The following is a 26,984-nucleotide window of genomic DNA, read 5'->3' as shown; positions in this document are numbered from 1 at the left end:
GTGAAAACACTCGATTGTAAAAGCACACGTTCATAGCAGACATTGCTAAGACTCAAGTTATATATTAAGCGTGGGAGAGAAAAATCAACACTATACATTATGTAGAAGTCAATGCAAGCAACTACAATTTGGATAAAAAATCTAATTCTTGAAATAAAATTAAATTCCTTCAATTTTTTTGCTTGGACTATTTAGTTAAACGTATGTGGCTCTCTGCAAAGCACGTGTGCTTTCCTCAAATTGTATGCTACCAACAGAAGCTATTTACGAAGCCAACGGGACGTTGAACAAAACACATCTCTTTATAATGCAATCTCTTTTTAATGGGAAAGTGCAACTCTCATTACATTTAAAACCTCACGAAATTATTTTTTCCAGGCGCTTAAGATTGTTCAAATATTGTTATATCCAGCCGATTCTTTATTTATTTTTTGCAAATACATATTTAGGGTTCTTAGAAAAATCACTGCATTATTTAATTTTACAAACACCATATGCATTACAGGTTTTTGTTTTGAGTTGTCCGTTTTCTACTCAATTTTCAGTGGACAAACATTTAACATACTACCGACAGTGCCACTTGTCAACATCCCATGTGTCAGAGGAACTATTATACTGGTAGGAACGAAGTGGACCAGACCACCAATAGATTATATCGTCCGTCCGTCCGTCCGTCCGTCCGTGTATCAACATCGCCCCCTACTGCAAACACTTGGCATGACCCTGTCCGACAAGATGACCGCCCACTCCCCCTGCGATCTGTGAAATAAACAAGATGGCCGTCGCTTCCGGCGCCTCACGGCGAAACTTTAAACACTAGAATACAGTAATTTTTACTTTAACTCCTCTATACCCAGTCGATATCCCTGTACCGGTACTAAGTATTATTCCTACCAGCCCACCCCGCAGGGTCCTGTTACATGTGACAACATGAGGTATTGGCTGAGGTTATGGAGCAGGTACCTCTTTCTTTGCACATATTTTCGTTCGAAGATAATTCCTTTAATGCATTAAATATTTGAGTGCTTCAATTTGCACTCACATTCAGTAATAGCTCAACTAAGCCATCTCACAGATCAGCAAAGTTACATTTACAGTATTTCTTGATTTTTTGTTGGCGACATAACTTGCAAATGTCATGCTACGTACATGTCTGGAAAACTCGACTGCACATTCTGTATTAATACACTGCAATACGCTGAACTTCTTGTTGTAGGTAAGTAAGTGGGTAGGTAAATTGGTGGACAGATTGATTGTTAGATTGATATGAAGGCAGATAGATAGATAGGTAGGTGTGAAGGTCGGGAGGTAGGTACAGGTAGGTGGGTGGATTGGTATGAAGGTATGTGGTTAGATAGGTATGTATAAAGGTAGGTGGGTAGGTCGGTCGGTATGAATAAAGATACGTAGGTGCATGTGTAGATAGGCAGATGCGTGGGTAGGTCGGTGTGAAGGTAGGTGTCAATGTAGGTTGGTGAGTTAGTATGAAATTAATTCAGAATGATATGTAGGAAGGAATGATATGTAGGTATTAATTCTAGATTTGAAGTTTTCGTGGCTGCAAGGATTCATATCCTTTGTTTTTTTCGGTAAAGTCACGTAGGCAAAAAAATAAAATAAATTAAATCACGACGTTTCGGACGCAACACAAGCGTCCTTCTTCAGGTGGGACAACTTAGCGAAAGCACACCGCTTAAATGGTGAAATAACACCGCTTAAGTGGTGGAAGCACACCGCTTAAGTGTGTCTCAGAGGTGGCTGTGACGAGTAATTACTTGTCGCTAAGTTGTCCCCACCTGAAGAAGGACGCTTGTGTTGCGCCCGAAACGTCGTGATTTAATTTATTTTATTTTTTTACCTTCGTGACTTTACCGAAAAAAACAAAGGATATGTAGGTACAGGAGTAGGTAGGTAGGAACGTAGGGCAGGGAGGTGTGAAGGCGGGTAGGTAGGGAGTTAGGTATATCTTTGATCCCATCACTGATGAGAGATGTACTGTATCGTGATTGCTTTTGTAATGTGGCTTGAATAATGTATATACCTACACGTACTCACTCGCCGCGTATGTATGCACCACCATTTGAAGCCAAAAAGAGCTGGAGCTCTTTGCGCTCCGCACATTGAACTGTAGGCTTGTCTGTTTTCTGCTTGATAATAGGGGTTTCCCATTTTTTCTGGCAACAAAACAGGTGTTAAGATGTTAAAACACCAAACTGAAACCTTTTACATGGAATCGTGTTTGCATTAACCACAATGCTTGTGGTCAGAATGCAAGTAAAACACATACACTGATAATATATGCATTGTCCTTGAAACTGATTGGTCCACACGAGAGACAGCTTTCTTTTAAGCCTCGTCTAAGACGCCAAAAGGCATCCTCTGGTCTAACACCGTTTGTAATTTTTTGTGTAATTGTAACATGTTGCCATCGTGAAATATACTGCTTTGAAATTGGGTCCATCTCTTTTAAACACCCCACTATGGCATTTGTTCGTAAGAGCAAAGCTCACCATCTCACACCCTCTAATTTTTAAGACCCACATGAGGGGGGGGGGGAGATGTGTAGCTCTGCGGTGCATTGGTTTACACTCTCTCGTGCCATGAACCAGGCGACACGCTTGTACCAACCGTCCCGGCCATAATAGTCGCTCACTAACAGCGCTTGTCCCAACAATCCGCAGGACTAAATGTTCGATCGTTTTTCCATTTTGTATGTAATGCGTGCGTGCGTGTTTCTGTTTGTGTGCTGCGTTCACCCTTAGCTCCAGTATTTCTTATTATTTCTGCAAAACCCCCCCCCCCCACCCCCTCCGGCATGTGTGTGTGCCACAATATGAAGGGCACCAGCACCATTCAATATTTGTTGACCCAAAGCAGAGTTTAAGTTGACAGTGCCTGTGATGAAATGGCCTAATATATTATATATGACGAGGTATTTGTTTTCCAGAGATGCCCCCCCAGAGACAGACTACGGCCTAACCCGGTCAGACCTGCGCTAGTGAGCCCCCCACCAACAACAGTGATAAAAACAAACACACACTCGAAATGTATGTTACTGAACGGCTCAAATTTAAACGATGAAAGTTTCATTGCAATCATCTTCTGTTGTGACTTCTTTGAAAAGTGCCATGTTTTAAAGATTACCCATACGATTCATGAGACGGATGAAGGTAGCATCGGAAGACGAGAGTGACATAGAGGAAACAACTGTGCCCCAGACCTGTCCATAGACAGAATACTTGATGATGATGATTTTATTTGGCAAGGTCAATATCATACTACTTAAAACAATCTAGCGGTGGGTTCTTGTTTAAATAAGCTTCTCCTGGTGTCTGACAAAAAATACCAGCATTGGTACACATACTGCCTTATAAAAATAAAAGAAATCTCCTGTCATTACCGCGTCTTTAGTAGGTGCGCAAATTAATTGTCACATACGAAAATAAGATCAAGGGGTCGTCTTGTGTTGTTAAACACAAGCGTACAGACCTTGAGCAGGTCACATCACTGATATTCTAATGTATTATTATTATTAATGATGTGACTGGTTCCCCCCCAGTCACATAAAATCGGTCACATCACTGCCATGGAGTCAATGCATTTTCTAATGGAAAACCCAGCCGTGAACAATAGAAAAGGACAACGCAGTTAAATCGGGGAGAAAATTTAAGATGTGATATGGATTGCAGCAACGCAGGTCTAGGAGCAATGGCACCTACAACGTATGGACAGGCCTGTCACGTAGCAGCAGATAGAGAAGGGATAACGATGACGGTTATGATAAAGACTTTGAAGATACATGATCATGTTGTTGAAGATGCGATGTGTGATATAATTGCTTGGCAACGTGACTCATGTTCTGTGCATCCGTGGGAATGACCTGGGATTTTTTTTGGCATTCATCCCAAAAGCCCTCATTTTATATGCGTAACAAATTCAGTTACTCACTGTACCCGCAATGGCAATGCCCGGGTCAAGTCAGCCTTAGATAACCAGCGAATGCTGCCATTTCATTTGCAGAGATGCTGGCAAATTTAATTGCAACAGGTGCAACGCTGATTAATGAGTAGTAACATTTTATTTTGTCAAATTGGCAGCACAAATTCATGTATATATTCATTCAGAGTCAGTGGGGGGAAAAAATGCATCCCAACAAGCTGCAATGTGACTAAAAGGGGCTTCCGTGTTGTGGGTTTGTTGAATAGACCTGATAGATTAGACCTGATAGTTTTAAACAATCTTTTTTAATCATTCAATAACAGAGGTGTGGACTCGAGTCATGTGACTTGGACTCGAGTCAGACTCGAGTCATGAATTTGATGACTTGCGACTCGACTTGGACTTGCATGACAATGACTTTGTCCCACCTCTGTTCAATAATAGTGTGGCCTTAAAAGGAAAACCTATTTAACAGGCGACGTTTTAGCAATTACCCTTCTTCATAGCACGTATGCTTTTCTTCATATATATTGGTTGGCCGAAATCACTCACAAACTATATTCGCTATTTTGGCCATCAGTAGAGTGTTATTGTGTGAAGGCCTCAGGAAAACAACCCTTGATGTACACAAATAATGTCGGGATGAGGGCCGCAAGCAATAATCTAGCACGTGTGGAGAGTAGGTCAAAGGGAGGAAATTGAGGAACAGCAGCTCTTCCTAAAGCTGTGGCACCACTTCATCAGAACAAACATTGATCTGCCTGTTTCAATGTGGGTATTTCTTCACAGAAGGGGTTAATCCATCCCAGCCTTCTTGCTACTCATTTCGTCACTGCGTTACGTTTTCTTGTTATGCTTTTACTACATCTATCAGTGACCCTTTAAACACATCTACATATAAATGTTTCTTAGTGGTATTTGTGTATGGTCGGACTATGTGGTGGGCATTAGAGGGCAGTGCAGCACAATCATTGTGGTACTATACTTCTATGCTTCCATGTCTATGCTGCCCAATTTCATGATCCCACACTGACCATGGAGGATGACCAACCACAGAGATGGATTGATGAGATTGTCCTTTTGTGCCGAAGCGAAATGGATCGTGGCATTGCAAGACTGTGCAATTATCGTGCTTGTTTGTGGTGATGACGGGTAGCATATATGCATGAGCGTATCGTTATCACGCTATTACTCTGGCGTTAATTCTGTTGACTCGTTTTGCAATCTTGTCTGTATGATTGTTGTTCGTTCATCTCGTTCGCCTGGTCCTACGCGGCATACTGCGTAACATTATCATGCAATGTGCATGTGGTTTGCGTAAACCAATTCTCACACGCAATTTCCCATGCATGCATCATGAGCGGAATAATCGATTTTAATCAATGAATTTGATGCAGGCCTAGTATTTGACGATGGTCTTATGGATAGACTGGTGCCCACCATAGGAATGTGGAATATTCACAATGGGCTCAGGGCTACCAACACAGATAAGCACCCCCAGATCTACTATAGTCCAAGTATGAATTCCCAAATGTTTTATTTTTATGTTATATTTTGGTTCTGCCCAATGGCGACAATTTATAATACTTTCTAAATATTATGAGAAACTTATCCTGCATGCTGGAGCCATTGTACATGCAAAAGGCGATTTTTCAGCAACAAAAGGCACAATTGTGACCACTGGAATGGCCCTCCCATGAGGCTGTTTATGTCACACGACAGCATGCCTGTATAATGCACACAGCCTTATTTTACACCACCGACTCAACAGAGTTAAAACTGTGGGCCATGTTATTTTCTAACTGTTTACCGGTTTCATCCTTCTTGGAAATAATCAGTACAGTATCGAAATTTTGGACTTAAATAATGAGCGATGTATTTATATTTAGTGACTTTTTTACCGTTTTCTCTATTTTGCACTCCTATCGTTGTTAATATTGTTTACTGCTGTAACTTGCTGTCAAGCCAATATGAAATAGAGCTTCATAGCTCATCGGATTCGTCCAGTCTAAATAGAGATTCTGATTTCCTACTGCTGCTGTGGCCTTATGCCTCAGGGCGGCACCCTGACAGTGGCTTTACATAGACTGGCCCTCTGTGACAAGCCGTGGGGACAGCCTGCCCACTGCGTAAACGGTGAGAAGCTCATCAAGACTCACTAAGCACCCTGCCCTAACGGTTTGAATGTGGGATTCCGTGGCTTTTCTTGTTGTTGTTGTTGTTGTGTGTTCCGACGTGTCGCAGACCCCCTGCTGCGCGACTACTGGGTGTACGAAGGTTCCCTGACGACGCCTCCGTGCTGCGAGCACGTGCTGTGGCTTCTCTTTCGATACCCGCTCACCCTCTCCCACGCCCAGGTAAATCTCTCGTCCCTGCCGCCGCCGTCGTCATCGGCGTCTCGGCAGGCCGGCGTTTGCTTTGAGGGCGGCCCTCACCTATGGGGGTTCTCCTCCCATCGGCACCTCACAAAGCAGAAGGGCGACGCATGACCCCCCCCCCACACACACTCTCTCTGACGGGGACTCTGAGCGCAGCAGGGGACGCGTTACTCCAGGCGCAGATCATCGCAGAGGCGTGTCAGCGAGCGGCTCCTGAAAGCGAGGAGCAAAAAGGTCACATTTGCTGAAGAATAAAAGGAAAATGTTATCAGCATTCTCCGATCGCAAAAACACAACTTAAGCCAAGGGCTGTCGTCAATATTGTTGGGCTGGAATCTCGGGGGGGCGGGGGGGGGGAATGCTCTGCCCTGGGATTACTCTCGAAAAGTGTTTAAACAAACGCGCTGACACTGAGGAAACCCCAACGCGTTGGCATCTCCATCGCACCACTGGGCCTGTGGCTTACTGGGAGCTTATTCTACGAGTAATATTGTCATAGCAGCTATTAGAGGACCGTCTGCATTATATGTTTACGCATATACACATGCCAAATAAAAATCGAAATCTAATTCTACGTGTTATTTTAATGACAGCTTACTTTAATTGCTCTCTCGATGTATGTTGAGACCCAAGTCCCACATTTGTACAGTTAGATCCTTTGTTAAAACCAACATTTTGGTAATTGGACGTTCAAAAACAATACCTGTTAGGTGTTATTTTCGAAGCTCAAGCTGAATTCGTGTTTCCACGTTCAATATTTAAAATTGACAATAATATAAAGTGAAAATCACGTATTGATATTCTTGGTTCTTTCGGTAAAGTCACGTAGAAGGAAAATAATGCGTAACTTTACCGAAAGAACCAAGAATATGAATCCCTGCAGTCACGAAAGCTTTAAATCAAAATCACGTATTGAGTCACGGTTTTGGATATGACCCTTGCTTTTTATTCTGTATGCACAAGAAATGTCACTGCCAGAATCCACAACTTCAATTCAGAATGCAGTGTTTGTTAATGACAATGTGGTGACATGCTAAAAAGTGTACATGTCCTTATATCAGAAATCCCTCAGTTCTTGTAACCCATCCGCCCCAGTCTTAGCCGTGTGTATTTCACGAGATGACACAGAAATACAACAGACCATCATTATAATGACTGAGAGAAAGGAAAGAGTTGTCTGCGGTATATTCAAATGCCTCTTTTAACCAGGCATCTCTGTTTTCCAAATCCCTTTGTACAAAGTCTCTTTATGTAGAGGCTTTGAAAGGTACTGCAGTTAGATGTACGGCTGTGTCATCATGACTGTGGAAACCGCGAACACTGGGGGCCGGTTTTAAGTGGCTTGTGCTTGAGGCTGTTGATTTAAACAACAGTTGTAGTAAGAACGCCTCAGTATGACCACACACAGAAGAGGTTATGGTAACACAAAGGGGGAAGAGGTAAGCATGACCGCACCAACCGTCATGTGCTGAGTTTGATCGTCACGTCCATCTCCTCACTTTGCTGGAAATATTTGAAACCTACCCAATGTTATGTTATCGATGTTTTCATGCACATGCATGTATTAAATGGGAATGAAGGAAAAGCCATTCTGGGAAAAGTGGGTGTTGAGCACTGGATTTAAAGTAATTGCTGATCCCGGTTATGATCAGAGGCATCATTTATAGGGTTTGAGAGAGACTGAAGCCCTTGTCATGATCAAAGCCATCTGCAGATATTTATTTAGCTGGGCCAGTAAGCACGAAATGTAATAATATATCGAGTCAGCCACCCAAACTTTCCAAAGGGAGAACGTTCATCAAAAGGTAAAGTGTGCTGGTTGTTTTAAATGAAAATAGAAATTAAATTCGTCAGGAAGTTGTAGAGTAAAAGTTTAAATGTCTTTATTCATTTGGTATTGGCTCCCTCTCCCTGCTACTCACACCCCATGAGCACGGTGGAATGGTCCCTAGGTTGGCAAACCTGACAAGGTGCACCTACTGAGGGCATTACAAGAACCATACATCTTATATTGTATACATGTTATTCTTGAGTACGTGATGTATTATTGCTTTGTTATTTTCAAATGAAAATTTCGGTGTTTTTTTTTACATTTCCTCAATTTTGTTCTCCTCGTGCTATTGGCACCATCATCATCATCGTGTCATGAGCACCTCCGATGGCTACGTACGGTGCGAAAGAAGTTCAACATACACGCATGCATCTGCACTTCCCCCCCACGTGTGGCACCCTCACACTGTGGTGCACCGCGCCGTGTTATGGAACGGTCTGCCGAAGATTTCACGGCACTGCTGCTGGGACTCATTCGAATGACCATTTGTCTGCACATGCTCATCCGTGCAATTTATTACATGCACTACTACGGGTAGTCATTGGCGATAGGGCTGAGACCCATCTACTATCTGCACTTGAGAATCCGATTCAATCACGGGTTGGATTAAAACCCGGCATCTCAGCGGCGTTGGCTCTGTGCTCTGAGCCGTGAGTCACCCGACCAAGCTAATAGAGGTTCGGACTTTACTGTGCACATACTGGAATGTGAATCCAGTTTTCATCTGAATGCTGGCAATGCCAATAATGCACTCGGGTTACGGTCTAGACTTTCATTTGAGAGATTTGTCTCCAGATAGAACAAAAAGATATAGAGTTTCAAATACATCAAATCGCTACTGCATCTCAGCTTTGCCTTATTTATCCAGCTATGTATGTATATATGTCTTTTCTGGCATCAATGTAATCTTCCCATAGCCATAACATACTTAGAGTTAATGCTCATTTCAAGGAAAAGGTCTCATGACTTGTGTTGCGAATCATGTTGCATGTCTTCTTGGCAACTTTTGCTGAGCCCGTGAGTAGCAGGTCATGAAAGGTAGATTATAAGATTGTGGCTTCATGAGATACCTTGAATTTAAAATGTCAGAATATGAAGTTGTCTCTTGTCTCAAGGGATAATGGCTGTGTCAAGGTATTAAGTTTGCTACTCTGAGATCCGAGGTTAAAGCCTCTGCGTTTCTCGCAAGGGTGGAACAAATGGTGATTGACATAACTTGTGGCATGAAAAAAATCTAGCACGACCTTTTTTAATATCCATCTCTACAACTTTCTTTATATTTCTATGTTGGTGAAAATGCAATTAGGTTCACTCAGCAAGAGATTTGTGAATGAATGTACCGTAGTTTTCATAAGTTTACTGCGGCGAATACTTTTGTGTGACGCAGATGGACGATGACCAAAGAAATGCACGCACAGGAAGACACGGTGACATTTACGCCTTTTGTCAGCAGTTCCAGTTGAACGATACAAATCAAAGTCCCTTGGAGAGTAAGGACAGATTCCTCCGTGGGGAGAGGTTCACGTGTGGCAGGGACGGGAGTAGAGGGGGGGGGCAGCTTAAGGTGCCTGTTTCATCTGGCTTTCTGTCCTGAGCTGTAATGCGTTACCAAAGTAAGTTTGTGAAGTTTGTAGTAACGCAGCTCGCCCAGTAGCGTATGTGGGTCAACAATTTGGTGATCGCTTGCAGCCTGACAGCTACTGCTTCACACCGCTAACTGGTTGATGAATCTGATGATGATATGCCTAGTGCTGCTACTACTATCACTGATGATGATAATAATAGTGTACACTTCTAAAGTGCCTTTCACCCAGTAGTCACAACGTAATGTACAGAGAAAAGAAAACGTGCAGACTTACACCAATCAAATCCAATGTGACGATGGTCCTATTGCTGCTGCTGCTCCTGCTGCTGCAGTAGTATTGCTCGCTTTTGTTACAGCTCTCTTTGATGCTCGTCTCAAACGAATGCTGCTTAATCCAGGATATTAGTTATATAATGTTGTTGTCTAGCCAGAAATATCTTGGCCCGAGTGCCAGTGAGTTTGTATTTTTAGAACGTTTTGTGTGCGCAAGGAAACCGGAGTACCTTCGGATGGCCGAGGCACACGAGGCGAGGTCGCTTAAATTCCACACAGCTCACGAGCTTACTTCGCTATACGTCTTCGCACGTGCATCACGTGACACGTGCCGATCGCACACAACATCTGTGCGAGTCCAACAACCCTGCTCCCATAACGATCGCACGCAAGCATGTGCCACGATACCCAGCCCACATGCATCATCTTCGTCGTCCTCGTCGCCGTCATTAACCCAGGGTCGGTTAAAAGCCTTACCACACCCATAATGAAGGTTTTTGGGAGTAGTAAATATATATGTGTGGTTAACCCACCACCACCCGGCACAGCCGATTAGTAATATTTGTCACGTGAACAAAACGTGCCAATTAGCTATAACTTCAGCACATCGGTGTGATGGCGAGTAAACCGACAACATTTACAATCGAGTACGACGTTTCGCTGGTGATTACAACCAGATCCATATATTTAAGCGATCTAACAAAAAAAAACCTTCATGAAGAATAGTATCGTTCGCGAAAGCCTAAACCTTGCCACGCCACCACCGTTCCTAGCGGTTCAGCGATGCCACACTCCGTCTCGCTCCTGCGTGTGACACGACCTCATCGCTCCATCTACCCGGTGGTTTGTCTTCTTGGGCGCATTCCCTCCTTTAGCTGCCATTCTACCACCAGTCTCGACCAGCAGCTGCATCCTGGCCGAGTCCAATTACGTTCCTTGACAGTCAATGTGATGCCCCTTACTTGGTGATGATTCCCTGATCCGTGTTATTTTTCTTCCTCTGTCAGTGTAATTATGAGTTTCAATCAATTCATGCCTTTTTGCTCACTTTTCAGCTCTTCAGCCTTCGTTTTTTTTGTCGTCAGTGTGTGCGTATCTCGTCCACATGTGACAGATGGCAACATCCCTACTGATTGTTTTCTTAATGAGCATTTAAAAAAGAAGTGAAGTTTTACAAAAGCACTCTATGCTGTAATTGTTCACCTCTCATTTAATAATTCTGATGTCGATCCACATTAAAAAATTGCCTAGATATGCATGTTCTCCTACATACATAGCAGTCACTGACAATTATTTATACACACGCGCTGTGAGTATTTGCCGCAAATCATACATAATGAATGCACGTTTATGTCAGAATACTTGTTAACTCTGATCTGCAACAAATCTAGTGCCGTTTTTAATTGATCGACGAACATTTGCGATCAATATCAATGCCTCCAAACATCCCCAAATCCATGAATTTTGTTGAAACTACATTTTTAAGCCAACCATCTGTGCAGTGTGTAATTATATCCGGTTCACTGCTGTGGAATAAATCTGCCGCTCTGCTATGTAAATGCATTGCTTTGAAACGCATGCAAAATAGCTGCAGTTATTATTTGAGCAAATTTACATTCATAGAAACTCGTGCGTTCGTTTCTCAATCCGCGTGTCCAGGTGAGGGTCGCGGATGCAGCGTGTTGAGTAGAGAGCAGTGCAGACCTCCTTTTCCCAGGCGACGGACTCTAGTTTTTCCTAGGGAATTCCCAGGCGTTCCAGGGCCAGCCGAGCGACATCGTCCCGCCAGCTCAAACGATGAAAATGAAAAAAAAAGTGACTGCCGCGGTGGTGAGCGGCAGGGGGTGGGTTGGATTGGTGGCGGCAATCCGAATTAAGTGCTCGTGCTTAATGGTAATAGAGCAATGTGGAGGCTGAGCGGTTATTAGCCAGCGATGCAGTGCGGCTGTGGATTTCATGAGACTACGATGGTGCCAATACCGTCGTGTTGTTAATAGTTCTGGTGATAGTGGAGCCGTGTGTGTAACTACATGGCAGGCAGCGAAGAGCCATCAATGTGCTCTGGCTGTAGATTAATTACACACCATAGTGGTGATTATGGTTCTCGCGCCCATAATAAATGGTGGTGTCGGCGTGGTGCCGGGCAGCGATGGTCAGTAAATGGTGAACTGTTGCAGTGGATTAATTGGACCACAAAAGTGTGAATAGTGTTGATAGGACAAATAGTGGCGAGTCAGCTGGTGACCAGTAATGCCACTGTAGCTGGAGATTAATTGCACTGCAATAGTGTTAACGTACTTATGATACTCGAGCAGCATTACACAGCAAGGCAGCGTGCAGGCCAGCGGTTACGTGCCGCAGGCTTGGATTAATTACGCCGTGATTGTGCTTACGGTGTTAAATGTGATGTTGGGCAGAAGTGGCTTTGTGATGACATACTGCTCTGATTAATCGCGCTCTGGCAGTGTTAATAATACTTGATGGGTGTAGAAGGCAAATGGACCAAACGTTATCTAATTTTTATGTTGGGATATGCCATGGAAGATGATTAATCTGTTACTGATGGCCCATTTTGTAGAGGCGAGGGCACTCACCAATAACATTCGGTAAACAGTCAGCATCTTTTTTTGCTGAGATTTATTCTTGCCGACGAACTCTAAATTTGACAAAACTGGTCCTGAGTTGTACGTATGTTGAACTTCTTTCACACAGTGATAATCACAAGGCTTGAATGCCCATAGGCCAATGGATGGAACTGTATTTTATTTGGATGTGGAGATACGTAATGGAAGGTGATTTAGTTAGAACTCTATAGTTCAAATGGTTCTGCATCGTACGGCTGGGGTGGCTATCTCCGATATCCACGGACAATTAATGACAGCCGATAGTGCGACATCGGTCACTAATCCCAAACCACGGAGCACATAGCATATACCACTGCGCGCTTCGATCATTCGCCCGCAGCATTTAAGATATTCGCCATGTGGCCACTCCTAAAAGCCATCCACCGGCTCGCTCACCAACCTCGACATGAACTTATATAATCGTGGTTGATCAACGCCTCGCTATATGAAAGAAGGAGATCGGATCTGTTCGTGGATCAGTCTGGCGCTGCGCGGCAGTGAACAGTGGTGATGCGCTGTAGCTGTTGATTAATTGCAAGATAGTGGCCGTCCATGAATTACGTCACGCACCTAAGGGGGGTCAGACATTTGTGACGATGTGTGACGAGCGGGGGGGGGGTTGAGAAATGTGACGTTACATTAAAATGCGCAACTTTAAATAAATATAGACGACACGTTCTACTTAATTAAATATACTTTTTAATCAATGTTTTCTCCTACAACATCAGAGTGCAGCGCCACATTAAATACGCACTACAATAACAATAGTTTAAAGCGATTTGAAGCATGTTTTATATTTTGGGGGGGGGGGGGGCAGAGCTTTGTGACGTCATATTTGAGAGGGGCGGGGGTCTGACTTTTTGTGACGATGGGGGGGGGGGAGTCAAAAATAGCCCAAAATCGCGTGACGTCACTTATGGACGGTCCCCTGATGCCAACGGCGGTGGAGCAGTGGCGGGCTGCGGTGATCTGCGGGTTGTTTCTCTGTGACCATCGCGGGCAGATCGAGGAGTTTCGGAGGCTGCGCACGCACAGCAAGGGAGTGGCGCCTTCCGACGGCTGCGACGGTCAACTTGGCGACAACTTCCGACCGACTCAGCAGCTCAACGACCGTGTCATCCGCGCTTCCTTCCCCTGACTGACGCACGCTCACACTTTTATCAGCCACGGCCGCTTACGAGATTGACCCCCACCCCCCAATTTACGTGAGTGAACGCGCGCTCAATATCCGGCGAGGTTGCATCACACACAGTTACACTATGAGACATCTCCTTTACCAGTGGCAAAATATAGTAATTGGTTTTTACCCTTTCAACTGGTACAAAAACTGACACCTTTATACAAGGCATCATGTTTGCAATAACCACAACACAAGCAGTCAAAATGCAAACAATAATAAACAACTCTGATAATGATATGCACTGTCCTTGAAGTTGATTGGTCCACACCCGAGAGCTTTTCTGGTGTTGGACCAGATGACGCCTTTTCCAACACCATGTGAGACTAGGCTCTAAGAAAAGCTGTCTCTGGTGTGGACCAATCAACTTCAAGGACAGTGCATATCATTATCAGAGTTGTTTCTTTTTGTTTGCATGTTGACTGCTTGTGTTGTGGTTATTGCAAACATGATGCCTTGTATAAAGGTGTCAGTTTTTGTACCAGTTGAAAGGGTAAAAACCAGAGGTGTGGACTCGAGTCATGTGACTTGGACTCGAGTCAGACTCGAGTCATGAATTTGATGACTTGCGACTCGACTTGGACTTGCATAACAATGACTTTGTCCCACCTATGAGATGTGGACTCGAGTCATGTGACTTGGACTCGAGTCAGACTCGAGTCATGAATTTGATGACTTGCGACTCGACTTGGACTTGCATAACAATGACTTTGTCCCACCTATGAGATGTGGACTCGAGTCATGTGACTTGGACTCGAGTCAGACTCGAGTCATGAATTTGATGACTTGCGACTCGACTTGGACTTGCATAACAATGACTTTGTCCCACCTCTGGTAAAAACCTATTACTATCACACACAGTGTTCAGGGAGATTGACTCGCTGTTGTTATCGAAATGTTGCGATTTCAAATTTCTGATCGGGGGTGGGTGGAGGTCGACCCAGCCGATCACGCGTGCGGGGTTTGCGATGACACGAGAACCATTTTGTGGGAGGCGTTCATCCTCACGAGAAACTGGACTCCACCGGGGGAAATATGAAATTGTTGCCACCAATTCTGAGCCGCCTACACAGATGAGTGCCCTCCCACGCTCGTATTAACAGAGATAATCCGACACGACTTTGCCATTAATTCACGGCTCGTTGTCAATGAGTTGCTGCGTGAAGACTTATATCATTGTCGGTCATGGGGAGTTGTTTGACCTGACCTGAACCATGCTATTCAGTGCGGATTTGTTGAACGCTGGACCCAGAGAACCAATTCGGACATTGCCCGCCAATGATCCGGAATCGATGTTCAGGCAGCCGGGTTCACAGTCCACTTTGCAAACCACTGCGCCACCGATCCTCTCTGCCACTAGATTATTTGCACGTAATTAGACTTTGCCTGTGGAAATTCACGTTTCTACTGTATGTGTCCACGAAGATGAATGTGTAATAAAAGAAAAACGTGAAATATATTGTTCGTTCAACGATATATATATCAGTACAGATGGGCGTGCGAACGTGTGTGTGTTATAAATCACGAGCGATATATTTGGATTTGTGTATTTGCAAGTTGGTCGAGTGAAACATTAATAAAAACAGGAATGATTGTTTTATCTCACCAACAGGAAAAGAAAACATCAGTGGCGTTCCAGCCTGCTGGTCTTCTATAACAAGCGTGCATATACACGTTTCTGTATATACATACCAAACATAGCATACGTATATGTTGATATGCTCTGTATACTATTTTCTCATGGATGATTAATTGTACAGTGTATGTTAAAAACAGCTCTGATATATCGTGTACAGCTGTTTAAAGATCACGAATCGGATTAAAGGCGGTAACCAAGGTAACATTGGATAATGAACACATAACCAGAAGAGGCTACAAGAAGCATTTCCAGGAGGAAGACGTAAATATGTCCCTTGGCGTCTCGCACATTTGTTTCGTGTAAAAGTTCTCATTGTAACTGATGTAATAAAAAAAAACCCAAATGGTTTTAAATTTGGTCTCGAGAAATTGCATGGCTCATTTTGCGAATAAAAACGTCCAATTTGTAATGTGCTATAAGGAATCGGTTTTATGCATTTGCAATAAATACACTGCCGGCCATTAAACTTCACAACATATTTATTGCTGCGTTGTGCAATTTGTCCAAAACAATGTTTGGTGTTCGTTACGATATCCCAAATCCTTTATTCTGTGTTCAATGTACGATAAATATGAGCATGTGTGACTGTGCTTCTGCCGGTACCCAAACGTTGCCAATATGGCATTCATTAAAATAATACCTGCCATGAAATATCAAAGCCATATTTATAAAGACTATATATTATTCAAAAATATGTACTCAACTCTGTAATGGGGGGGGTGGAGTGAGGCATAAGCATGCTTGAGCAACAAAGTTAATTAAATTTGATTTACTGTGGCAGGTACGCGAGCAGGGTGTTTCCTGCAATGCGGGTTTTGGCAGCAAAGCCAGCGGCGCCTTTGCATGAGTACCAGTGCCCGTACTGTATGTTCATTAAAATTTTACATCAATCAGGCCTTATATTTGTTGCCAAATCCTCATACAAAGGAGGCCGTTTCGTTTTTTTTATGAAAACAATGACAACGTATCTCTATTTTCTGTTAGTCAGGTGAATGAAGTTTCCTGTTTCAAGACGATCAGTGGCGCGCTGTCCAGTAATTTAATTGACGTACCGAGGAGAATGGGTTGATTCTAAGGGGGCGATAATGCCACGCGTGTGATGTCGTGGTTGAGCATCGCACTGCTTCTGGCAAGGCGGTGAGCACGATCGGTAAAAATTGGCACAGGAAAGAATGGCACAAGTGGTAAGTAGGAAAACATGGCACAATACTGTACTAACAGTTATATACAGATCTGAATGAAAGAGATGATTAACCCTAACCCGTTCACTCTGCCATTTTTTCTAGTTTTCACTTGTGCCCTTTTTCCTGTGCTATTTTTGTTTTACCGGCCACCCAGTGAGCACGCTTCACCATTGCTCGCAAAGAATTGGCACAAGAGCTCTGGCAGGGCAGCTGCTAATGGCGGTCATGAATTGTTGTTTTGTTAGTTACGGAGCGTCATTCATCGCAATGCGCTGTAAGGGTTTGTGAAGCGTACGGTTGTCTGCACAGAGCACCGGGCAACCGCAGGCCAGCGGGAAGGCAGCCAGAATCGGCGACGGCAATTGCCCAAGTTCTGTGGTCCTACGGTTGGCATGTATTTGGCCAACTCGATTTGTGAGTATAGATGTGGAAGGAGACCGGTGTACAAAGAGAAAACCCATGTGTGCGAGGGGTATCACACTCAATCCCCGACACGTGAAAATGAACTCGATGCCTTAACGTAGGGAGGGCATTTTCGCAAAATTTGTCATCCGCAAAACCTCGCCTCCAAAATACTGGTCTACAGGTGTACGCCACCGGCGCCTGGCTAACGAATCGTTCTGGTTAACATTGAAAAAAATTGCTAAAAGTGCCACATTTGGTACAGACGAAGTTACAGAATGGCAGCCATTAAAACAAGCTGCATTCGAGGCCCCTAGGTTTGAGGGATGTTCACCATGCCTTGACTATGATTCACCGTTATGCTTTGTGTGCATGATATGTGGACTGATAACTGAAATGTTGTCTTGTATCTTGCCAAGTATATGATGTCATCACAGTTGAACAATTGTTATGTAACTGGTTTACCCAGGAGAGGCTCACTGAGTGTTACGACTTTTACAGGAGGGTCCTGCCAAGTTTTCACAGAATGGTGCAATGTTGCTATGCATTTTCTTAATTGGGTAATTTATAGTTAGTTTTTCAACAGTTAGATGTCTGGCCATTTCCTGTTACATCGTGTGCATTGTCCTAGCTATGGGAAGAAACAAGAGAACCCAGAGGAAACCCATGAAGAGCAAACTCCACGCAGAAAAACGTCCGAGTCGGGGATTGAACCCAGGCTGTTCTTGCTGTGAGGCGCACGTTTTACCACTGCGCCACCCTGTCACTCAGTCATAATTTGTACAGCATATCGATATGTATATGTTTTTATTTATTTCACAGGACTATTAAAATTAAGTACATGAGTACGTATCAGGTGAAGCTGCCACTTGTATTTTTTTTTTAAGTTAGACATTGTAAAAGCTACATTTGCATGCCATCTTTCATGGAAATGGGCTGAGATATCAAGTTTATGAAAGTTTAACCCAAATGTCATTTAAACCTTGACTCCAGCCCCCTATGTCTTGTAAAAGGGCTTTGGCTGAAAAAAGTAAGAGTTTTTAAACGGCTCCCCCCCCATGCTGTTGTCAAAAACTCTACGTTGTCCTCGGTGTGTTACTAATGTGTGATGCTGGTATCCACCACACTTTGAACAATCCTCGTGTCACGCTGACCTTAACAACTGCACTGTGCATTCTACGATCTGGGAATTATTTACACATGCTCCCATCCTGTAATCAAATAATACATTGTAAACTACTTCTCCACCAAGCATGCCGCTTTGATCAAGTTTCAACCAATATTTTCCCCTTAACAGCCACACTGCCACTGTAAAACGACGTGCCATTGTGTGTTCATGGTCCTCATTTATGAATGATCTTGCCTAGATCGCTTGAAAAAAAACGCATCGTAACAACTGGATATCAATCGCCGACTGTCAAAGCAACACGCGTCGGGGTTTCATAACGGTGAGAAAGGCACTTAAGCGTTAATGATTTTTAGCAAAATTATTTAGTCATAATTGTAAAGAGCCTCCATGTCAGGATGTAATTTGGAGTGTAATTTACTAAACCTGTTACGCGCGCACTCGTGTGCGTTCTCTGGACACACTTTGGCCTTAATGACGGCCGCTGTAAATGTGTCAAATTAGCATAGAAATTGTTTGCTCCAATTACACCTCGCGTATTTGCTCCACGCATGACGACCGTGGTGTGATATCAATATAGATTGTAGAACCTCGGCAAAGTGGATTAAACGGAAAAAAAAGCAATGTGTTCCTGTAAAAATGTGTGATTGCGACTCAAAATTTTGCACCATTTCAGGCTTTAATAATAATACTAATTTAAATGTATAAATCGTTCTCAGTGCGCTATGCATGGAAAGGCAGAAATAGTTTAACATCAATCAAGGAAAGAAGAAATGAGAAAGACGTTTGAAAATTACTAAAGAGAGAAAGTAATTTAAAACAGATAACGTTTTTTAGTCGAGATTTGAAGATTTGTAAGTGTCTGGGAAGTCCCCTTGACTTCGAAGGGAAACGAGTTCCAGAGTGTAGGTGGCCGCAATTTCAAAAGCACCGTTACCCCCAAGTGTGGAGCCTTGAGAACGTGGCACAGTGAGCAATGCACAATCTGAGGATCTCAATGAACTCGATGGAATATATGGCTGAAGGAAGCCATTAGTGTAGGGAGGAGCAAGTCCATATAGTTGAAATAAATATTTCGATTTAAAGCTTTCGTGACTGCAGGGATTCATCTTCTTGGTTCTTTCGGTAAATTCTAGATTTTAAGCTTTCGTGACTGCAAGGATTCGGTAAAGTCACGTAGGTAAAAAGGGAAGTCATTTGATTACTTCCCTTCTACGTGACTTTACCGAAAGAACCAAGAAGTTGAAATAAATAGTTAAAACTTTTAATGAAATTTTTAATGAAATGCTTTAACTATTTGTTTTTAATATTTGCCCTTGACTACACATGTAAGTTCACAATATTTCATTTCCTTATAGGTTTTCACTGCTTGCGTGGTTTACTTTAACCCACAACGATCGTTTGATGAGATTAAAAACAGGGCACTGTTCGCTATTGCTGAAGTTAAACTCTTTTCTTCACGTTGTGTGGTACAGTGGGATTGGCTTTTGTGGCTGGGAATGGAACCAATGTTTTGTGTAACAGAGGTTTTGCGAGATAAGCCCATGTGCAACGCAGTGGCCAAACAGATTGGTCATTGTGATATTTGATTTAAATTAAACGTAGTATACTGAAAATGAAAAAAATAGGCTGAAAACTAAACTTTAAAATAATGTAATGAACACATAATTGAAGTTGAAACTGAATAATGAAATGTAAATGCCAGTGCCCCCCCCCCCCCCACTGTGTTTCACGGACTTATTCTACTCCGGTGGTTTCATTAAAACCAGGTTGCACAATTATCCAAAGGTTCAGCTCCTTAAACACAGCCAATTTTCTCTCTCATGCTGACCACTACGAAATTCACTAGCCACGTGGTTTCTCACTCCAGAAAGCCATACGGGGCGGGGGCGGGGGGGGGGCATCTACTGTTCATATCCCTGAACCAGTGGTGGAAATTCACACATTCCTATAGAAGAGTGAGTAGATAAATAGGACAGCCACTGCTCACTTCCCATGAAGTTGGTTCTTATTTAATAGACCCCAGAGCGATGAAACGCTGAGTTGCCACCTGGCTGGCATTTGTATCACAAGGACCTGGTGGCAAGAAAAACTATAATACCAGTATACGTTCTAGATTTGAAGCTTTCGTGACTGCATGGATTTATATTCTTGGGTTTTTTCGGTAAAGTCACGTAGGTAAAAAATAAAAATTAAATAAAAATCACGACGTTTCGGAGGCAACACACCTGAAGACGGAGGCTTGTGTTGCCTCCGAAACGTCGTGATTTTTATTTTATTTTTATTTACATTTTTTACCTACGTGACTTTACCGAAAAAACCCAAGAATATGAATACCAGTATGCATCTATTAAGTGTTAACGAAGGAATACCGTACGTGAAATGTTGGTGGGTAGTGAAGTCTTCACTTTAAAAACACACCCGAGTATGGAACCATATGGCTTTGAAAACCGCCAATGGCAGCTGTTGGATAACATCGCCCCCACAGTAATGGAGCCGGCGGCCGTTCAATGTTGATACACGAACAGCTTTCCAGTCGTCACTTGTGCACGGACTTGTGGGCAACGGTTACGGAGTTAATCTTCGCGGGTTAGCCTGGGATCCACCCCCAACTGCACAGGGCATTAGATAATGTGCAGCGTTTTACTTCATATAGCTCGAGGCGAGAGGTAAGCTTGGCACTAAGCCCTGCCGGGGTTGGTTCTGTTGAATGTCAATGCTACTCTAATGCACGTTTGAGCCCCCTATCATCAGCGCAGTGCTGATGATAACGACAGTTGCTGTATAGCTGTGCACGTGACCTCTGGCACTTCATTGGGGTTTGTGCGGCATAGTGCTCCTTGCCAGCACGTAATGTAGCAACGTGGAGTCGCCGTGTGAGTGATTCATGCGGAGACGATTTATCTGGGTGTGTTTGCCTGTGTCTGCGACACCCCAAACTGCACTCTTGTGAGGTGGACTGTGGAAGGCAGTGGAACAACGACCCCTTCAATCTATCGGTGTTGATGTTTTGAGTGTTATTCCTACGTATGCGATTTGGTCAAACATCCCAAGCATAACCCTCCAATAGTCTTGTGACCGGTATTAATGTATTATAATTCAGTAATATAATAGAGTAAAACATGTGATATATTTAAAAATCAATAAACCAGATGTCATTACCTTGTAATTTTCTCAAACAATATAGTAATGTGCGGGGCAAATATTGAATACAAATATATGACGTGTACATTTGATACAATTTAGTTATATTTCTCTGTTGAATCTACTGATTTTGCAGAAATCAGATAAAACACATAACGAATGCCCTGTGTAAGACTGGGTCGACCATAAGAATGTGGAATATCCATTACTGGCTAAGGGTTGCTAAATGAGAGCTGCGATTGATAATTAAAACAAATACATATATACATAGTAAAATCAAACACCGCAAATATAATAATTCCACAATACAGCCTCACCGTGGGTCTACCTTCGCCTCTTCATTTTGTGCTCAATTTAAAGAAAAAATCGCAACAATTTAGAAAATCACCTTCATGTCAGACACACGCATGGGCAGTCGCACTAATGCGCGCTATGCGCTCATTCCTAGGGCGGTAAATTTATTCGCGTTGTAATTACGCACAATTCTGCGAAACACTACTACGGCCCATCGTGAGCCTGTGTAGAGACGTGGACAGTAGCCGCGTGGTGTAAAGCCGGCTTGTCAGCCGGTTCCGGAGCATTTTGCTTCCTTTGTTTGTTTTGTGGCCATGACCTCGTGTTGCTAAACTTGCGACACCAGCATCCTGATCGCACGGGGCCATTGTGTTATGAGACCAGCCCACGCGCACTGTATGCTCCCAAAGAGCCCAATTGCGCTCACCATGGCTCACGTGCGTGTGTATGTGTGTGTCGAACTTCTTTCGCACCGTACGTAGCCAACCGTGCTAATTGGAGAGGGGGTAACAAACTAAACGCAAACAGCAGTTCTAAATAAATTCGTTTTCAATCGAGATTTAAAAGTGCAGAACTTCAGTGGCTCCCTAATATCGGAAGGAAGAACGTTCCAGACGGCCGCAGGAGCGCATCTGAAAGCGCGCTATGCAGTGTTCGATGGCCAGCTAAAAGCCGCTGCGAGGATGTGTGCTTAAATACTCACACCATTCCAATACCAGCTTCTTGTTTAAATTGAACACTGCACGCATGTTTCGATTTAAAGCTTTCGTGACTGCAGGGATTCATCTTCTTGGTTGTTTCGGTAAAGTCACGTAGAAGGGAAATAAAATAATAATACAAATACAAATAAAACATAATAAAATAATTGTCACGACGTTTCGGCCACAACGCAAGCAGCCGTCCTCAGGTGAAGAACAGGTCTGTTGGAAAGACAGCGGCTGTTTGTGTTGTGGCCGAAACGTCGTGAGAATTATTTTATTACGTTTTATTTTTATTATTTTATTATTTCCCTTCTACGTGACTTTACCGAGAGAACCAAGAACACTGCTCGCAAAGCTTCGATGGAGTTAGCTGCACGGGTTGTTCCGCGGTCAGAGCTGGCACAACTGAGATCCCGAGTTGGAATCGAGATATTTAGCCCTCCGTGGTTAAACCAGGCTCTCAACTTTAGCGAGATGATCAAGTTCAGCTTTCAAGTTTACTTTGTTTAACCGGGTGAGAAGTCAAGCCACCTGTAGAGCACAATATGCAAGAGTGACCCGGTGCATTGGGCTTCCAGTAAGGGCGATGATTGCATAATCGCACCTGAGTTGGCCGGCACACAATGACCTCCTCTCACCAATCACGTCCAGGGATCTTTAACGTCCGTTGTGCAACAAACAGTAATTACACTCGCAGTGATAATCAGGGCGGCCGCTGGAATTCGAACCGTGAACCTCTCTAACAGGCAGCAGCAACAAGAGGCTACCGCTACGCCGCTGTGCCATGTTCTCAACCGGGTCATCATGCAGAAGAAAAGCCATCGCATTATATAGCGCTTGTCACTCAACTTGGCTAAATTCCAGCTACGAGGATACAAAAAAATATATGTACTGCATTATCATTTTGATTGTCATAGCAGAGCGTGTTCGAAAGTGCGCCCCCTAGTGAGTACGTTGTGTGGGCCATTTTAAAGCATGTTGAGGGGTTGCACTGCTTTGCAAGTTATAAACTAAACTATTCATTTATTTTACCAGGTAAGGTCCACTGAGCTATGTGGCTCTTTTTTCAGAAGCGACCTTGCCACAAATGATAGCTCAACGAAGTGGCTTATCGCGTGGAAATTAATAGAAGTTGCCAAATACTCTAAACGCACGTTTCTAAATGTGGAGGGAAAAACCGGAGGACCCGGAGAAAAATCCACGCGACCACGGGTGCAACATCTAAACTCCAAATATGCAGGTGTCAGGGTTAGGATCGAAGCCATGACCTCCTGTCTTCCAGGCGAATCACATATCACTGACGAAATACAACTGGGGGAAAGGCCAAGTTGGGATTACACGTGGCAACACCGCCCGCACTACTGTGACAAACTTGGCGGTAGGGGGCGATCAAAAATAGTCTCGAGACTCAGTGAGGCTTTCATGGGTAAAGAAGTTAAATGATAATAAAATAATAATGTGTTATCGTAGTGAGCCTCTCTTCACATACAAAAAACACATGCTCAACCGAGTGTTAGGTTGGTAGGTTGGCGACACTGAACCAAGTTGTCAAAATTGCACATGCCCATAAAGGGGCCACTGTGTTCACAAGACAACCACGCTCCTCTTCCCACCTCCGAGGCTCTGGCTTACAGGCAGCGTTTCCATATCAAGCTAAACGAAAACACCTGTAACGGTTCAAAGTCTAGAGACGATGAATTGCTCATGAATGCGACCACTCTTCTCTGGGCCAGTAATGGTCATTCTAATGTACGGCCATGACTAATTGTGCTAATTTATCACGAATGTCGTCCAGTGCTTTTCAATGCATTACTGTTGTTAGATTTATTGAGCTGAATTCACAGCTAAAAACACTATGATCAAGCTAAACACCGTCATCAGCCGATCGTAAATCACTATTTATGCACCTAATCTTTTCCAATCTTGGAAGCTAAGCAGGTTGGAGCCGAAATGGTGATTGCCCCGGAAAAGCAGGTGTTGTAGCCTTGGACAACAAGATGCGGCAGGACAGCAGTTGATTATTGAATCCATCTGTGTGGATCTTTGAGCGTTACCTCCTTTACTGCATTAGTTTTCTCTGGTACCCTGGGTTCTTGTCACATAAATAAAACTCGTTGATAGAAATGGCCAAACAGCCCAACTCGGGACATTTACACAGGGATGTCTCAATGGGGTTTGGTAAGGCTCTGTTATATAATTCTTGACTTAAAGCTTTCGTGACTGCAGGAATTCATATTCTTGGTTCTTTCGGTAAAGTCACGTAGAAGGGAAATAATAAAAATGAAACATAATACAAATTCTCACGACGTTTCGGCCACAACGCAAGCAGCCATCCTCAGGTGAAGAACCGAGCTGTCAGAAAGACAGCGTCCTCTCTCAGCTCTGTTCTTCACCTGAGGATGGCTGCTTGCGTTGTGGCCGAAACGTTGTGAGAATTTGTATTATGTTGTATTATTTTATTATTTCCCTTCTACGTGACTTTACCAAAAGAACCAAGAATATGAATCCCTGCAGTCACGAAAGCTTTACATCTAAACACCACGTCAGTTTCACAACTCATTGTTCATCACTGGCCACATCTCAGATATTCCTCATTCAAGAATGAGTCTCGGGTCAGCGGTACTGGGTGATGATAACTTGGAGCTGCTAATTTAACGCTGGTGTGTCAGGGTTGTGGTGCAATCTACTATCCAGCGGTCATCGCTCCCAATCGAAACACACACATGCACATTGACACACATATTTACATACACATATTCTCTGGATGATAAGATCATCCGGAATATAAACTTGTACAAATATGGTCGCTCACACACACACACACACGTACACACCGATCGGATTATATATCGCGCTGGCATCTTTTGCTTTAAAATTACATGGGTAAAAAAGTGCATCCTATAATCTGGAGAATACGGCACCGATATGCCGTGCTCATGCTTGGAAAGACGAAAGGGGTAAAAAAAAAGTCACAAAAACCTCCTGAAAGACGCGACGAAGATCCTTGGCTTCTATCTTCTGGGCCACAAACCGTGATAGCAGATGCGGACATCTGATGATGGTGATTATGACGACGCACATGTGGAAAATATCAAATGCTCCAGTGTGGCAACTGTGGTCACCCAAAACAGAATCGTGTAACATATAACGACCCAATGTCCAATTTACAAATATTAAGGTGGCATCACAGGGGTTATGCACCACGCTGCTCCTGACGCAATGATCTGGCTCAACCACCTCAATGTAATATGCCACTTGTTGCTCTACGTCAACATCATCCACACAAAATAGACGAACAATTTCAGAGATACACAAATGAATGGGAGATTTTGGTTCACAGTGAGGTCATGATCATGGCATGTTCATTTATGCCATTACAGATATCCTTTATGATCGCTATATCAAAAAAGGTCACTGTATAATACGTAGCATATTATGTGCATGCCAGCGTATTGCAGTATTTGTCTGGTAAACCGAATGCACCCCCACAGCGCCAGACTTCTCAAGCTCTTGGCTAAGAAACAAGCATTCACTTCAGAACCGCATGAACATATGGACCCTAGAGGTCTATGAAAGGGCATCCTTTGTCCTTCTAATATGTGAGAACATATATCAAATAACAAATGTCATTGCACTAGCCTTGACACGAGCTCATGCTTCGAAGGTTGTAGTTATCTCATTGGACTGAAGCAGTTGTCCCACTGCAGTATTACATTTGGACGCCTGGGATATTATCTCATCATCAACAGCATCATCATCATCACTATCGTAGCCATCATCCAGTGAAATGAACATCTCCTGGTAAAGTAATAGGTTTTTACCATTTCAACTGGTACAAAAACTGACACCTCTATACAAGGGATCATGTTTGCAATAACCACAACACAAGCAGTCAGAATGCAAACAAAAAGAAACAACTCTGATAATGATTCTAGATTTGAAGCTTTCGTGACTGCAAGGATTCATATTCTTAGGTTTTTTTCGGTAAAGTCACGTGACTTTACCGAAAAAAACCTAAGAATCTGATAATGATAATGATATGCACTGTCCTTTAAGTTGATTGGTCCACACCCGAGACAGCTTTTCTTAGAGCCTTTTCTTAGAGCCTAGTTTGGACCGCCTTTTGGCGTCATCTGGTCCAACACCAATGGAGACTAGGCTCTAAGAAAAGCTGTCTCGGGTGTGGACCAATCAAATTCAAGGACAGTGCATATCATTATCAGAGTTGTTTCTTTTTGTTTGCATTCTGACTGCTTGTGTTGTGGTTATTGCAAACATGATCCCTTGTATAAAGGTTTCAGTTTTTGTACCAGTTGAAAGGGTAAAAACCTATTACTATATTTTGCCACTGGTAAAGGAGGTCTCATAGTGTTAATCTCCTGGTAAGTTGAACAACTTGGTGAAAGCTCAACAGCAGTTGCAACATATCTGACCGTCACGTATCCACCCTGGCCAATTATCCGTCCACACCCAGTGTAATATTTATACACATCGGACCTTTTCATATACTATATGTGCCTATACCTCAGTACCTAGGGAGTCGAATTTGCGACGTTGGACTGGATGTAAAAAGAGTCCGGTCCAACCCCTCAAGGTGGAATCTCACCACTGGCTCAGAACCACCACTCGGCGTTGAGCAGAGAGGCCTTTGCCCATTTGGATACTGCGACACAATAAGATTTTTTTT

General features: G+C 43.4%; 1 protein-coding gene across 4 annotated transcripts in view; it reads left to right on the top strand.

Moving 5' to 3' along the window:
• The window catches only part of CA8 (carbonic anhydrase 8 (inactive)), a 55,157-nt gene extending 38,818 nt beyond the window's left edge, over positions 1-16,339 (top strand). For 3 of the 4 annotated variants that reach the window (XR_013637512.1, XR_013637511.1, XR_013637513.1), the window contains 3 exons: positions 6,184-6,296; positions 13,634-13,835; positions 15,420-16,339. Coding sequence is in view for 1 of the 4 variants with exons in the window: in XM_078864140.1 (XP_078720266.1) it covers positions 6,184-6,296; positions 13,634-13,768 (248 nt within the window). In the remaining 3 variants the exon portion in view is untranslated. Of the gene's footprint in view, positions 1-6,183; positions 6,297-13,633; positions 13,837-15,419 lie in introns of those variants that run through there. The other variant, XM_078864140.1, reaches the window with a different exon arrangement.
• Positions 16,340-26,984: the final 10,645 nt, after the last annotated feature.

The sequence above is a fragment of the Lampetra fluviatilis genome, chromosome 17, assembly GCF_964198595.1.
Source record: "Lampetra fluviatilis chromosome 17, kcLamFluv1.1, whole genome shotgun sequence".
Classification (NCBI taxonomy): Eukaryota; Metazoa; Chordata; class Hyperoartia; order Petromyzontiformes; family Petromyzontidae; genus Lampetra; species Lampetra fluviatilis.
This window is presented reverse-complemented; position numbering and strand designations above follow the sequence as displayed.